Source organism: Heptranchias perlo, chromosome 8 (assembly GCF_035084215.1).
Source record: "Heptranchias perlo isolate sHepPer1 chromosome 8, sHepPer1.hap1, whole genome shotgun sequence".
NCBI classification, from domain to species: Eukaryota; Metazoa; Chordata; class Chondrichthyes; order Hexanchiformes; family Hexanchidae; genus Heptranchias; species Heptranchias perlo.
Genome location: NC_090332.1, coordinates 60,372,575 through 60,388,738, shown reverse-complemented (window position 1 = coordinate 60,388,738; position 16,164 = coordinate 60,372,575). Strand labels below are relative to the sequence as shown.

General features: G+C 41.5%; 1 protein-coding gene across 5 annotated transcripts in view; it reads left to right on the top strand.

Moving 5' to 3' along the window:
- dop1a (DOP1 leucine zipper like protein A) overlaps positions 1 to 16,164 on the top strand; it is a 224,271-nt gene that overhangs the window by 105,189 nt on the left and 102,918 nt on the right. For all 5 annotated transcript variants that reach the window (XR_010963688.1, XM_067989164.1, XM_067989163.1 and 2 more), the window contains exons 15-19: positions 3,883 to 4,157; positions 5,772 to 5,924; positions 8,666 to 8,766; positions 11,377 to 11,636; positions 12,300 to 14,328. Coding sequence is in view for 4 of the 5 variants with exons in the window: in XM_067989164.1 (XP_067845265.1) it covers positions 3,883 to 4,157; positions 5,772 to 5,924; positions 8,666 to 8,766; positions 11,377 to 11,636; positions 12,300 to 14,328 (2,818 nt within the window). In the remaining variant the exon portion in view is untranslated. The remainder of the gene's footprint in view (positions 1 to 3,882; positions 4,158 to 5,771; positions 5,925 to 8,665; positions 8,767 to 11,376; positions 11,637 to 12,299; positions 14,329 to 16,164) is intronic.

Here is a 16,164-nt window from a genome sequence, read left to right as displayed (position 1 = left end):
TCACAAAGATTGCCTACGTCCACCTCCATGACATCACCCGCTTGCATCCCTACTTCAGACCATCTACAGCTGAAACTCATCCATACCTTTGTCACCTCCAGAAATGACTCTTCCAGTGCTCTTCTGGTCGGCTTCCGATCCTCCATCTTTTGTAAACTTCAACTCATCCAAAATTTTGCTGCCCATATCCTACTCTGCCCTAAGTCCCACTTGTCCATCACCATTTGCTCACATCCCAAGAATAAATAAAAAAAGATTGTTGAAGGCTATGCCAGGTTTTTTAATACTTTCTTTAATAACTGCAGTTCCCTTATTGCCTCAAAACTAGGGCTTTTTGTCTATTTCTAACAGACTTCATCCAAAACTTAGTTGATTTGACTTTGTGCAGAGTTCTACTAGAACAGTCTAGAAGACCAGTTTGTGCCACTCCCCTTTGTATTTATCTCTTGAGCATTACAGGTGCCTCTCTTTTCACAACCCGTTGCAAACAGTTCTATCGTGCTTCAATATCCAGACTGAATGTAGGATGTGTTCTACACGGGCCAAAGTCCCTACTCCCACAGAAAAAGAATCCAAGAAATTGGATGACCATGACACATGCCTGTACTCTCGAGGCACCCTTCCAATAGAGCTGGATTCTTGCCAGGTCCGTTAGGCCAAATTCATCCATAAACTGGCTCCTTAAATTGGTAAATCCCCTGGACCTGATGGCTTCCATCCTAGGGTCTTGAGGGAAGTGGCAGTAGGGATTGTGGATGCTTTGGTGATAGTTTTCCAAAATTCCCTGGACTCAGGAGAGGTCCCGGCAGATTGGAAAACTGCTAATGTAACACCGTTATTTAAAAAGGGTAGTAGGCAGAAGGCTGGAAATTATAGGCCAGTTAGCTTAACATCTGTGGTGGGTAAAATTTTGGAGTCTATTATTAAGGAGACAGTAACGGAACATTTAGATAAGCATAATTTAATAGGACAAAGTCAGCATGGCTTTATGAAGGGGAAGTCATGTCTGACAAATTTGCTTGAGTTCTTCGAGGATATAACGTATAGGGTGGATAAAGGGGAACCAGTGGACGTAGTGTATTTAGACTTCCAGAAGGCATTCGACAAGGTGCCACATAAAAGATTATTACTTAAGATAAAAAATCACGGGATTGGGGGTAATATTCTGGCATGGGTGGAGGATTGGTTATCAAACAGGAAGCAGAGAGTTGGGATAAATGGTTCATTTTCGGACTGGCAACCAGTAACCAGTGGTGTTCCACAGGGGTCGGTGCTGGGTCCCCAACTCTTTACAATCTATATTAACGATTTGGAGGAGGGGACCGAGTGCAACATATCAAAATTTGCAGATGATACAAAGATGGGAGGGAAAGTAGAGAGTGAGGAGGACGTAAAAAACCTGCAAGGGGATATAGACAGGCTGGGTGAGTGGGCGGAGATTTGGCAGATGCAATATAATATTGGAAAATGTGAGGTTATGCACTTTGGCAGGAAAAATCAGAGAGCAAGTTATTTTCTTAATGGCGAGAGACTGGAAAGTACTGCAGTACAAAGGGATCTGGGGGTCCTAGTGCAAGAAAATCAAAAAGTTGGTATGCAGGTGCAGCAGGTGATCAAGAAAGCCAACGGAATGTTGGCTTTTATTGCTAGGGGGATAGAATATAAAAACAAGGAGGTATTGCTGCAGTTATATAAGGTATTGGTGAGACCGCACCTGGAATACTGCATACAGTTTTGGTCTCCATACTTAAGAAAAGACATACTTGCTCTTGAGGCAGTACAAAGAAGGTTCACTCGGTTAATCCCGGGGATGAGGGGGCGGACATATGAGGAGAGGTTGAGTAGATTGGGACTCTACTCATTGGAGTTCAGAAGAATGAGAGGCGATCTTATTGAAACATATAAGATTGTGAAGGGTCTTGATCGGGTGGATGCAGTAAGGATGTTCCCAAAGATGGGTGAAACTAGAACTAGGGGGCATAATCTTAGAATAAGGGGCTGCTCTTTCAAAACTGAGATGAGGAGAAACTTCTTCACTCAGAGGGTGGTAGGTCTGTGGAATTTGCTGCCCCAGGAAGCTGTGGAAGCTACATCATTAGATAAATTTAAAACAGAAATAGACAGTTTCCTAGAAGTAAAGGGAATTAGGGGTTATGGGGAGCGGGCAGGAAATTGGACATGAAGCTGAGTTCGGATCGGTCAATGCCCTGTGGGTGGCGGAGAGGTCCCAGGGGCTATGTGGCCGGGTCCTGCTCCGACTTCTTGTGTTCTTTAGATTTGTGGTTGGGATCAGATCAGCCATGATCTTATTGAATGGCGGAGCAGGCTCGAGGGGCCGATTGGCCTACTCCTGCTCCAATTTCTTATGTTCTTATGTTCTTATGTTAGTGTTAAGCTTGTTTTCATAATATCCAAATGGACAAACTGCTACATAGTCCAGACCTGAAATATTAGATCCACTCCCCACCAGTGACTTGCTGTCAGTGCCTCTCCATCAGGGGACATTCTACCTGTGAAGTAGCCAAGTGTTACTGCCTAGAAGTATATAGAACAAGGGAAGTTTGATCCTACTCTGGGTCCTGCATCATATAGTCACCCCTCTGATACACTAGTGGAAGGGAGGTATCTGGAACCAAATTAAGAATTTAGCTATATTATTTATCCAGGGGTAGTAATCAGAACTTATTGGGGGGATTGGGGGTGTGCAACTTTGTAGGTTTAAATCCACAAACCATTAATCTGGCTACTCGCTCCCTTGGAGTGTGCCCTGTTACTGTATATCAGTGTTTCCTTCAAATCCTAGTTTTCCAGCTTTTTTAATTTGTTCCTAGTTTTACATTAGATTGTCAAACACAGTAAGCAGATCAATGTGCAACATACTGAAACTTAGCCAAAACAAAGACTAAATCCATATTGAAAGTGAGCTAAATCTTCTGCCTGTTCGTAGTTAATGGGTAGGAAATCTAGCACAGTATATTTAGTTAATTCTAGGGTAACTATTTCCTCAAAGGTGGGTGTGGGTGTTGCAAATCTGAATTGGATAAATGGAACTCTTATAACACTGAGCTTTAATTGAACAGATTTTTTAGATGTCTTCATAGATAATTCAACTAATTTGCTGCTTTTAAAAAGATCCGATGGTGACTCTGTAAGAAGGTGGTTCTTACAGACGTCATGAATGTAAGCAGCCTCTTTATCGTGCCATACAAGAGTGCATTTTGGTTGTAAATTTGGAATCAGTTTAAAAGATAAAACTCCAACTGGGAAGTCTTTTGTGATTTGAGAATCGGGAACAATGGGACATGATAAAATTAGAGCGAGGCCATTCAGGAGCGAGATCAGGAAAGACTTTCACACAAAGGGTAGTAGAAAACTGGAGCTCTCTTTCCCCAAAAAGCTGTGGATGCTAGGACAATTGGAGTTTTCAAGAATGAGAAATTTTTGTTAGGTAATGGTATTAAGGGATATGGAGCTAAGGTGGGTAAACGGATTTGTGGTGCAGATCAGCAATGATCTAATTGAATGGTGGAGCAGGCTTAATAGGCTGAAAGGCCTACTCCTGTTCCTAATGTTCCTATGCTGGTTTTGCACGAATAGCACCAGTCTGTGTAAATAAAATACATTCTTTATCCCAATGTACACCATTTCTCCATAGAGAGGACAGGCTTCTGCTATTATTTAGAAAGTTGTAGCTATGCAAGATTAACCAGGGTTGCTCGTTCCTCTGAGTGTGCCTTGTTTTTATCCTCCTTCCCGTTTCTTATTTTTACTTGTTCATGTGCTGCCAGTTCAATACATATGATAGTCTTTTGCAGTGTTAGTTTGCGGTCTTAATCTGAATTTCCTTTGGTAAGCTTGAAGTCTTACTTTTGATTTCTTTAGACTGTGAACAGGTAAAGCCACCACTCTGGCTCCAGACCCTCATGACTGCCTGCTGTTTTGCCAGTGATTTCAGCATTCAGAGTGTTGCCATTTCACTGGTGCTCGACTTAGTTGGTCTAACTCAGTCAGTTACTGTCGTTAGTGGAGAAAGCCTGAACAGCCTTGAGCCAGCACAGCCTAGGAGTCCAAGCCAGGGAACAGTGGCAGTGGTAATCATGCCACCGCTTACACAAGGAAACCTCAAGTATATGGCTCAAAAGACTGAATTTTTCAAGGTGAGTATGTTTTTGAAGACTTCAGCTGTGAAATGGTAAAGATTTTCTGATGTTTCTCTGCATCTATATATTCCTCTGCTCTAGAGGACTAGATTTCATTGTTTTATATTAAACATTTTTTGCTGATGAGCAGTCTTGTACATAGAACTTTGAGTCTGGTGTCTGATGACAGTTGGGTTGCTAGGATGTTTTGATTTGCAAAATTAAAAAAAAACTACAGGCAGACCTAAAGGTAAGACATGTGAATACAAAACGTGCCTGCTTAAATGTCAAAGTAGAATATTTTCCAACACAATGGAGAATTTTAATTTAAGGTAACTGCATCTCCTCTTCCCCACTGATATCTTAAGTGACTATATTTTTAAAATGGCAAATGTACATAATTTCATTACACTCTGGCTTGTACAAAATGTTACACTTTTCTTAGGGGTTTGTCCAGTAATGTTTAATTACTGTTTCACTGCTGTGTAACGTGCTCTGCATACTTAGATAAAAATTTTCTTCAAATTATGTAGTAGATTCACAGAAGACCAGCTGCCATTTTTTCCTAATTCAAAAGCCTCCTTTATTATTATGTTTCTATAAGCAATTTGTTAGCTTGCCTTGGTAATCAATAAACACCTACCAACTCTGGTGTTAGCAAGTTGCTGGTCCTGGGTGCTTGGCAGGAGCTTTTGCATGCCTTTTCTTTCTGCTGTGAACAGTGAGCGATAAAAGGCAGTGAAACAGAGGTTTTTGAAACACAATGTTGCGAGGTAGTCAGGCAGCAAAGGTCTGCAAGAAGCCTGGAGTGCAGAGAGAATAGTTAGAAATTGACAAAAAAGATGACCCAGTGATGCAGAGAAACATGGTATGTTCTTTATTTTGTATTATGCAAAGATAAGTTGTACTGTTTGAATTAGAGGGGTCCGATCATAACTGCAGTTCTGTACGTTCATCTTAATATGAAATAAAGCAGCTTGACAATTCGTATCTGGCCTCATCTCCAGTATTTGCTTGGTTTGCTTCTGGAGAGGTTGAAGAAGCATTTGTGTGAAAGGCATGACTATCCAGTCTAAATCACAAGGGAATGCTATTGTTGCATTCCTTAGTTACGCAGTTGTACAAGGAGACGTAGGACAGTGTGAATCAGCGTGAATCAATGTGAATCCCAATAAAGTTAAGACGCTCAGACTGCTTACAGGAATGACTGACCACAATATGACATCTATGGCAGACCTGAATTTATAACAGGGAGATTAGAAGAAATTTATTAGAATAGGGAATGCATTACTATAAATGGCTTTTGAAGCTAGAATCAATCACCAAAAATAACAGGGAATTAGATATGCATTAACTGTACAGGGGAAGTGCTAGAAAATTGGATTATAATAAATAGCTCTAGTGGGGGGAGCTGCTAGCAACGATATGATGGGATGAATGGTCTTGTCTTGTACTGAAATTTCTAAAAGTAGAATCATACAGTGGAAAAGCTAATTTGAGTTGAAAAATAATGTACTGTACCACCTGAGTTTGGGATGTGAACATCTAGTATAAAGAGAGGGTTTATACTGTATTGTGTATCATTAACAATTAAAATATAATTATTGATTTTGTTTCCTTTTCCTATTAAAGCAAGTGGCAGTGACACTTTGGAACCAGCTGGGGGAGAAAACCCCACAATATTATCAGAAAAGCGTGGAATTGTTTTATCAGCTACATAATCTCGTTCCATCTTCCAGCATCTGTGAAGATGTTATTAGTCAGCAACTATTGCACAAAGACAAGGTATGAGGATATCATAAAAGATTTGGGCACTTTTCTGAGATAATTATGTGGCCATTGCTACTGTACTGAGTTCACCGCTGCAGAATTTTCTCTCCTCAATAAATCCATGGGCGGTATGTCATTGTGGTCTAGAAATTGGGCCGCCTTTTACTGAAGCTGCATAACCTACTAAGGCCCCAAAATGGTGGACGGGACGCGCGCGCGCACACTTCCAGCTGGAAGAGTGCTACCGCCATATCGCGTAAGGGCAAGCACAAGGCATCCTTTACCCACACCTGCAGCAGGCGTTGGGCCCTTTACATTTGCAAATAAGGGGACTAACGCCTGCTTGAGGTCCCCGCTCCAACATTAGTTTGCCCTGAGCAGCCGGCATCACCAGCCCTATGGAAAGCCTGCAACAAAGATGATGAGTTACTTACCTAAACATGCAGCTGGGAGGAGCAGGAGAGCTCCTCCTGACCCCACATTAAAGGCCCCTCCTGATTGCTGATGCACCCCTCTCTTGGCCCTCAGATGCCTGACTCCCAATCTCCCACCCTCCAGGCCCCCCAACTCATTTCAACCTGCATCTCCCCATCCCCGACCGGACCCACTTATCTGAGGGCCATTATGGCACTAGCAAAATTGGGCACTCCCTAATTTCTATGCCTGTATCTCGATTATTAGACATATTTTAAATTTATCCTTTTACAGTAAAAGTTGCTTATTGCTAGATGGGTCTTCAGGATGACTTTGCTTCAGGAGGTTTGTCCCTTCCCAATTAAACAAGTGTCATTGGGTAATAAGTGAAAAATGAATTTTGTTTTGAGTAGAAAATTGTGAAATCTCAAGTGATGCTAGAGATTGGAAGATTTTCTATCGCTCTTCATCCCCTTATATATGCACACTTCACTTACGAATGCACACAGTTGTAGATATGTGGGTTAGTCCTTCAGCAATAGCAGTCGGTACTATGTTGGCACCTTAAAAAGGAGCAAGACAAATGTCTGGACAAAATAGGATTGAGGATTAAAGGAAGTATAAATACAGATGAACAATGGGACACAATGGTACCTTTCCATTGTGGAAAGAGATGGGGCATCCTCCCCGGTGTCCTGGACAATATTTATCCCTCAATCAACACCTCAAAACAGATTATTTCATCACGATCACATTGCTGTTTGTGGGACCTTGCTGTGCACAAATTGGCTGTCATGTTTCCTACATTACAACAGTGACTATACTTCAAAAGTACTTCATTGACTAAAGCGTTTTGGGACGTCCCGAGGCCGTGAAAGGCACTATATACATTCAAGTCTTTATTTCTTCTAGTTTGATCCATGACTGTGTCATCTGTGGAAATGCAACCAGATGAAGCTGAATAATGTTACATTGGCATTGTTGAGCTTTTGCTCAATTACTTTTGGTGGCTAGGGAGAAAGTAGTCTTTTCTTCCTAAAAGTTTTACTTGTGGCTATTCATCTTTAGGAGATTAAATAAAATAAGTAGAGTCCCACGATAGTGCAAACTGTAAATGCTCTATCCTATTGAGTAGGTTGGATAGGCTCAAACTGCCTTTTCTTTTCTCATAAGTTGTGTTCTTATAACCCAAACAATGAGATACCACTTATCCCATAAATTTGAAATGATTGAATTACATTGATGAATATCTCAACTGGAATGATTTCTCAATAATCTAAGTGCAAGAAACCTGAAAGTGCAGTGAATCAAAACCAGTCCCTTGCACCCAAAGAATCTGTCTCTTCCGAGACAGCGCTGATTTCATTGTAGCTTAATATGCTGAATATTTATTTAGTAGCCACCACTTCCCATGATCACGTAGGATTGCTATGACACCAGGCTCTCTCTGCAGTCCTTCAAGCAGTCTTTTTCTTCCCTCTTCTCCTCTCTCAAACTTTGTCCATCACAACACCCAGAACAACCAAATTACAACCTAACCTGAGGCAGCTTTTGTAAAGTGCTGTAATGTGTCAAATTTTGTGTGATTACGCTTCTGTGAAACGCTTTGGGAGGTTTTTCTACATTAAAGGCGCTATATGAATGCAAGTTGTTGTTGCGTTGCATCATTGGTGGTCATCAGGTAGAGATTTGTGATTCATAAATCAGTGGCATTGCTATATGCCAAAAAAAGCAACAAGAAAGTTTGCCGCGAGATTATAAATCCACAAAGGTTTTTTTTACCACTTGTGACTCTGATGAGCAATGGATCATTATGTGGTGGATTTTGCCTGTGGTATAAAATTGCCAGCACTATAGCCTGTCATATTTTCCACTTTAATAAGTATTCTAATGTGATAAACTCTTATTGTAGGAGTACAATATAAAATTTCATAGTCCTATGACTTCTTTGCAAAGATGTACTCACAGAGCCCATCATCTGCACATTTTCCTGTTAGCATTGAATAAATAGATTAAATTTATTCAACATAATCTGTTTCCCCCAAAGTAAAGCTGTATTTTACAGTGATGGTTAATTTGTTTTAATTGTTTATTAAAGGGAAGTTGTTACTGGAGACTTTGGGAATTGTCCATTTGACCATTCTAAGTGGGCAAAGGCTAGCTTCCTTCACCCACTCAAAATTCTGGTGGATGTAACTGGCTTCAAATTCTGAACATATGTATAAATTTTCTCCTATAATTTCCCAGCTTAACAGACAACTTTTCCTCCCTGGGCTGGAACAAGTAAATATACAACCAGAACTGAACATTTGGTTTGAAATTTTGCTTGTTTTTTATTGTAGAAAATACGTATGGAAGCTCATGTAAATTTTTCAGTACTTTGGCACATTACTCGGGACCTTCTTATCAACAAGTCTTCCTCCTTTAATCGCACTTTTGACAGGTTGGTGAATTTAAAAGCTACGTTTTACTCTGCTGTAATTGCATTTTTAAGCAGTTTTTTTTAAACTCCAGGATGAATAATATGTTGTACAGTTAAATGGATATTCTGAAGTATGTTTGGTTACATTTGGGGATCAGGGAGAGACTTTGCAGAGCCTTCCCTCAGGAGATTTAATAGGTTGGGTAGAGTCACTGATGGGGCAAATTCTACCAGGTCTGTGAAAGGAATAAGCTTGATGATCTAAATGGCCTTTTCTCATTCCACACTTTGTTCTTAGTAGGAATTCAGAATAATAGAGGTTTGCAGTCTGTAATTTAAGGATAGGTGCGCTGCTGCTTGTCTATATTGAGACTTGTTTATACATGTATGAAACTAAATGTATTGCACCATCATCTTGTTGCTAAATTGTGTTGCCCTCAAAAAGATTATAGTTAGCAGTTCCTCCAACTAAAGATGCCATAATAAGATCCCTCCTTACATTCCTTTTTTCTTCATCCTTTTTCCCTCGCTCCCAAAATCTTAAACATCTTTCAGTGTTTGGCTTTAATATGATGTGGAGATGCCGGTGATGGACTGGGGTGGACAAATGTGAGGAGTTGCACAACACCAGGTTATAGTCCAACAGCTTAATTTGAAGTCACAAGCTTTTGGAGCTTTGCTCCTTCGTCAGGTAAAGTGAAGAGATGCATATAGGCACAGCATATATAGTCAGAGAACAATGCCTTTCTAACTGCCCTTTATCACACCTCGGCAGAGAGATAATCACAGCAGTCAAAGGAGTGAATGGTGTTCAAACAGGTTAGTCAGGGAAACATTACATCCAAGAATACTGAGGTGGGGTCACAAGGGGTCAAATGTAGCAGATGCTGGGGTTTGTATTGAAAACTCCTAGCCATGCAACAGAAGATCTTTTGGCCCATACACAAGATCCATGACCAAGCTATGAGATGGATTTCGGCACAAATTGAAACTGTTGCAGAGAGGGAGGGCTGCAGCTTACATTGATTTGTCACTGAGCACCCTGAAGAGGGAGTCAACTCTGCACAGATATACCTCTTTGCCAAAATCCTTCATTTAGGACTTGGATTAAGCATTTGGTAATGAATAAGCCTGCTTCATGGCATTGGACTTGGACTTTTAAAACATCAAGGCGCTTGGCATGTCGCATGCTGCTCTGCGTATATCCTTCTATCGCGGTGAAAATGGGTTCCTTTTGTACATCTGAAATGACAACTTGGGGGAATGTGTTACCTGGAGACTGGGTATGAGAAAATGTGCTCGTATGTATAGAGTTCATTGCATGCCGGGGTTGGGTTGAAGAGAGACAAGCAGTTGCTGCTGAAGCTGGATATCTAATTGGTGGAACCACCATTCAATGGGTATGGTGTGTGTCCATGCTGCAGTCAGAAGGGTTATGGTAATGCATTCACAATTTACATGGAGTTGTGAGGAGTTCCTGGTATCTGTCCACTTAAGAGAGGGTTTAAACCCATGCTTGTGGATTGTCAAAGAGTCAGCAATGACTATCCTCCTTGGGGAGAGCTACTGAGGAGCTCTTTGGGGCAAAGTTGACTCTAAGATGACGTGCCCGGCAAAGGAACATTGAAACCAAGGCATCCTGTGTAGCTTTCTCAGCTGTTTGATTTGGAGACTCTTAAGCATTGTAATAGGTTTCTGGCTGAACAAAATAAAACTGTGACCACCTCTATGAATAATGGACTGTTACATCTGGGGTAATTGAGAAAAATGGTGTGTGACATCCAAGAGAGGGGGGAATCACATTTTGTGACCAGTACAAAATGATATGAAATATTTTGGTGCTTTACAAGTGTGCTGATTTTAAGGATATAATTTAAGCACTGTGGAGAGTGATCACTTCCCATATACGCTCTTACCCTGCCCCCACACGCTAAGAAAAACTAAGACAGTTTACTGCCCATGTTGTTAGAATTGAAGGTATCAGGTTGTGATTCTTACTGCCTTTGTAGTATCTTGAAAGTGTTGGTTCTTGCTGGGTACACTTCCACAGGCACTGGCAGCCCTCCAGTACCAATTGACAATTCTTCATGTGAGAGACTAGACTGCGATTGTTGACAAAATAGTCAACAGTGGGGGACTGAGTCTGAACCCTGTTCTTGATGTTCACACATGCACACTTTCCAGCAAGGATCACTGGATAGTGATCAGGAGCAGGATTAACTTCCTTTCCAGACTTCATGGGTGCTAGGGAAGTGTGCTGACTGCTGCCCTGGTTGAGGCCTAACCGAGTAAAGTCTGAGTCAAATCTAGGTCATTCTGGTCTGTATGGCATAAGGCATAATACTTAGCAGGCAGTGCCTTTACACACTGGGACTTGGGGGTGCTGGAAAATGAGATTTTTGCTTCTAGTAGCAAAGTAGCAACCAGCACCCCATTATTTGGTCCAACCGAAGTAGTATCCAGCAATCCACTATGAAAATGAAATTCAAAACACATTAATTAATTAATTGCATCCCACTATTTAGCTATGGCTTGCTGCTGGATTCTCGATCATCTTGAGACCTCTGATGATCAGTAACCCATTTAGGCGTTTCCAAAGTATAACACTGTGTTTAAATCTGTTTTTTGCAGGTCTCTCTTTATAATGCTGGATAGCCTGAGCAGCATGGATGGCTCCACCTGTTCAGTAGCTCAGGCCTGGCTGAACCAAGTTATTCAGAGACATGACATTGCAAGGATCCTTGAACCACTGCTTCTGCTCCTCCTCCATCCAAAAACCCAGCGTATCTCTGTGCAACGAATGCAAATAGAGAGGCACATAAATAAATCCAAGAATCCGCCTATTGAAGACGATGGAGATAATTACTTGCGAGGAATTAATGGTGTCGATGGTGCGTATTCTTTTAATTAGTGCTGTTACGTGAAAAGTCAGCGTATTAATATGTTTTGAATTTTATTTAATTAACAAGATCTCCATAATATGGATCTTCTGGGCTGCATGAATTTAGCCTAAAGTAAACCCCTCCTCACCTTAAAACCTCCCTCTCTGATAGCACCTGTGGCTCTCTCCCCTAATCCCACTCCTGCTCAGGTCTGATTCCCAATGTGAAGCGCTTTATAGTCTTTTCCTATATTAAATGCAAATTGTTCAGGGTAAAAACAATGTAACCAAAAAAAAAGTGTCTTCAAATATTTTCCCTAGTTGGGTACCACAGTTTACAGTTGAAGATTGTTATTGAGGTGTTCTCTTTGCAGATTTCTTCACTTGATTATTGTAATGTTGGTACTCACGAAACATTTAATTAAACCTAATTTATTGAAACTGGCAAGGGTTCAAAAGTAAGACTGGATTCTCATTGATAGTGTTCGTATTTCTAAATTGCAGGGAAATCGCTAGGAAATTTATTGACAGTGTAAAATAGGCCATTTGAAGCTTAATTATTTAAGGCTTGATTTTTTTAAACAAATGAATAATATTAGAGCTTGATAACAAGTTTGGCTTAAGAAAATCACCTTTAAAGTTAACTTTCTTTCTGGTACCATTAATCCCATAGTTTTTGGACACCTATCCTTCAACTCTGGAAAACACCCAGCCTCTAAAGGAACTATTAGCAAACATTTAGGTGCAGAAGAAATGGAGAACTTCAGCTTTACAGTGAACCCTCTGAGTGACAGGTTGTCTATGCTGAGCACAAGTAGTGAGACCCTACCGTTTGGAGTGTCAGACTTCGATCTACAGGAGCCACAGGCAGACATCCTCCATAGTTCTGAATCTGGCTGTTCCCAGTCATCAACAGGAGACAACAGCAGTTATGAGGCAGAACCACTGAGCATGAGCAGTGCTAGGACCAATGGGAATTCACAAATTTCGGAAGATTCGGTGGATGATATAGTGCAGCAAGTAGTTTCAGACTTGATCAGCAATGTTGTAAATGGATTAAAAGGCAAGTCTGAATCTCGAGAGCATCAGGTTCCGGATCAGACTGAAACCAATGTTTTGGGATCAAGTATACGCATACAGCCAGCAGAGTGTTCTGTCCAAAGTGAAACTAAAAGCATGCACATTAGAAGTCCCCTGAATGGGATGATTAAATGTGGCAGCCCTGAAAGTGTGTCCACATCGACTGATGGTGGCATTGGGACCATGTCTGAAAGCCTAAGTAGACCCAGATCCTCACCATCCATTGCAATGTCTGAGGATCCTTCGCCTAAATACAGTCTCTCTGCAAAAGATGTGCAGTCATTAAAGAGAAGCCCGACTGGCAACCATTTGGGACTACATGGGAAAATGATGGAGAAACTGTCTGACAGAGAACTTGGCTTCAAAGATTTTCCTAAACCCCCTGGTGCAAAGCCCAAAATAAAAGTAAGCAAAAAGAAGGAAGATGATAAAAAGAAGGTACAAAATGAAAAAATGAAACAACATAACGTTTTCTTTGGAGATAGCTTGGATCTGGAGAACTGGTATAGCTGCGGTGAGGGTGAAGTTTCTGAAATAGAGAGTGATGTTGGATCTCCAGGAATGTGGAAAACTTCAAAATTTAATATCCATCCTTTATACCAGCATGTTTTGCTCTATCTTCAGGTGTGTGACTCCGCAAGGGCTTTACATGCTCTGTCTGCTATTGAAGCTATCTTGAAAGCAAATCCAGTTGGATTTGTGAGCGCCATTTCTACCACTAGTGTAAATAATACCTACACTCCACAGCTCTCCTTACTCCAGAACCTCATGGCCAGACACCGAATTTCTGTCATGGGCAGGGACTTTTACAGTCACATCCCACTTGACTCCAGCCATGCTTTCCGTAGCTCTATGTACATAGAGATCATTATCTCTCTCTGTTTGTACTTCCTGAGGAGCTACTACCCAGCCCATGTAAAAGTGACTCAACAGGACCTTTCCGGAAACCGAAATTTGCAAATTGTGAGCATCCAGATCCTAACCTTACTTTTTACTGAGCTGGCAAAAGTGACCGAAAGTTCAGCCAAAGGCTTCGCCAGCTTTATCTCTGATATGCTGCTGAAATGTAAGGTTCAGAAGGTAGTCCTGCACTGCTTGCTTTCCTCTATCTTCAGTGCACAGAAGTGGCATTATCTGAGAACAGCTGGGAAGAATGTAACAGCCATTGAAGAGGGGCTATCTGAGGACAGTATCATCAACTTTTCAGAGGATGAAATTGACAATTGCAGCACATTGCAGACTCAGCTACTGAAACTGGTGCAGCGATTGATTGTCCTGGAGCACAGAGTGATGGTTGCGTCTGAGGATAGTGAGACAGGATATGAATTTGTCACCTCCGATCCAGAGAATAGTAATCCGCAGCAGCCATTGACTTCCTTACAATATCTGCACTCCCAACCAATTACTTCTCAGGGAATGTTCATCTCTGCTGTAATTAAGGCATTAAATCAACCCTTTTCCTGTAAAATGGACCCTCAGTGGATTGGGTTGATAACGTCAGCTCTTCCATACATGGGGAAAGTACTGCAGAGGGTGGTGACAGCTGTGACATTACAACTTTGCCGAAACTTGGACAACCTAATCCATCAGTATAAATACGAGTCTGGAATGTCAACCAGCAGGTATGTACTGTAAAAGTCTTGGGTTGTTTTAATATGTTTAATTGCTTTTGTTCAGATTTATTCTTCATTCCACATCCTGCACACACTGTAGAAGTATAGCCCAGCTTAATAGGTTCTGGGGAAAACCATCTACCGAGCACGTATATGAAAATGTTGTCGTGATGCAGGTACCTGTTGTATTAAACTTCTACAATTTGCCAGCTCATTTTTCCTCAGTTAAGGTTTGGGATTAATTTAATGTCTCTCCTGCAGCATGTTAAATTAGTCAGTCAGAATATCAGACATTGTTATTTAAGCCAGCCTGTCCAATGTTTGTGTTTCTTTTTCAAGTTTTCTTGAGGCTAATGAAAATAACATACTAAGCTGTCCTTTTTGGGACAGACATACAAAAGCAAAGCCTTGCTCTTTTGGTTGTATGACAGGACCAGCAGCCAACCCTGTTCACCCCACACGACCATATAGCTAGACATAGATAAACATAGGACACAAAAGCAAACAAGGGTTAAGGCACAAATTGGAATTTTTGTACTCCACAGAATGTGGCCCAGGTAGGCTGTGTTTCTATGTTATGCCCCTTTTGGCACTGATCCATGCAAACTTAAGAACATCCACGGTTGGGTCAGCATGTCTCTACCAACATCTACCAACGACATGATATATTGTGCAAAAGTGCTGACCTAAACGTGAGTCGCAATTGCTCACGCACTGTTGTGGCTTAAAATGCCTGTGGTCTAACCATGATGCAGCAACTTGCAAAATTTGCCTGGTGAGTAAAAACTGCACTGTGTTTGCCACATTATTCAGAACAAGATAAACAAACGTAGGACGTCTAAGAAATCCAGCATGCCCAGTACTGGGTACTTAAGGAATTAGTTCACGACGGGAATTGCTGAGTGGAACCAAATATTCTTACACCCTTCGGTCAACCGGCACCAAAAATGGGACGCAAAGAACATTGGCACTGACCAATAGAGATGTGTGCTCTAACAAGCCAAATTCTGTAAATCATGGGCAGATTACATCCAATCTTTCTAATTTGCTAACTAGCGGTCTAATAACACAGGACTCTTCTAAAACAGGAACCCTTCAGTTTAGAGATTCCAGCACTGCTGAAGCATCTCTGATGCCAGTTGGACTGTACTACTTCACGATGTGTCCTTTGAGGAACAGTAGAAAGCCCCTTAAGCTGTGACCTAAAAGTATCTTTGTACTCCCAAATCTCTGCTGTGGGGTTGGTTACCTATATCTACTCACAAGGACAGGTTTCCCATCTGCTGCAATTTCATTGACAGGTTCTCCCTCTGTGAAGGAGGATCCTCAGAATCTGTCAGCCTTCTCCAGCAGTATGCAGGGGAATCAGAGAGCACTCGGCATGACTGATTCATTTTATCATCAGAGTGTTTCTACCCCAATGAGGAAGGAAGCAAGCAATGCTGGATCTAGTTCCAGGGAATGAAGTGGGACAAGTGGAGCATGTTTCATAGAAACATAGAAAATAGGAGCAGGAGTAGGCCATTCAGCCCTTCGAGCCTGCTCCGCCATTCAATGTGATCATGGCTGATCCTCTGTCTCAATACCATATTCCCGCTCTCTCCCCATACCCCTTGATGCCTTTTGTGTCTAGAAATCTATCCAGCTCCTTCCTAAATATATTCAGTGACTTGGCCTCCACAGCCTTCTGTGGTAGAGAATTCCACAGGTTCACCACCCTCTGAGTGAAGAAATTTCTCCTCATCTCAGTCCTAAATGTCCTACCCTGTATTCTGAGACTGTGACCCCTTGTTCTGGACCCCCCCAGCCAGGGGAAACATCCTCCCTGAATCCAGTCTGTCTAGC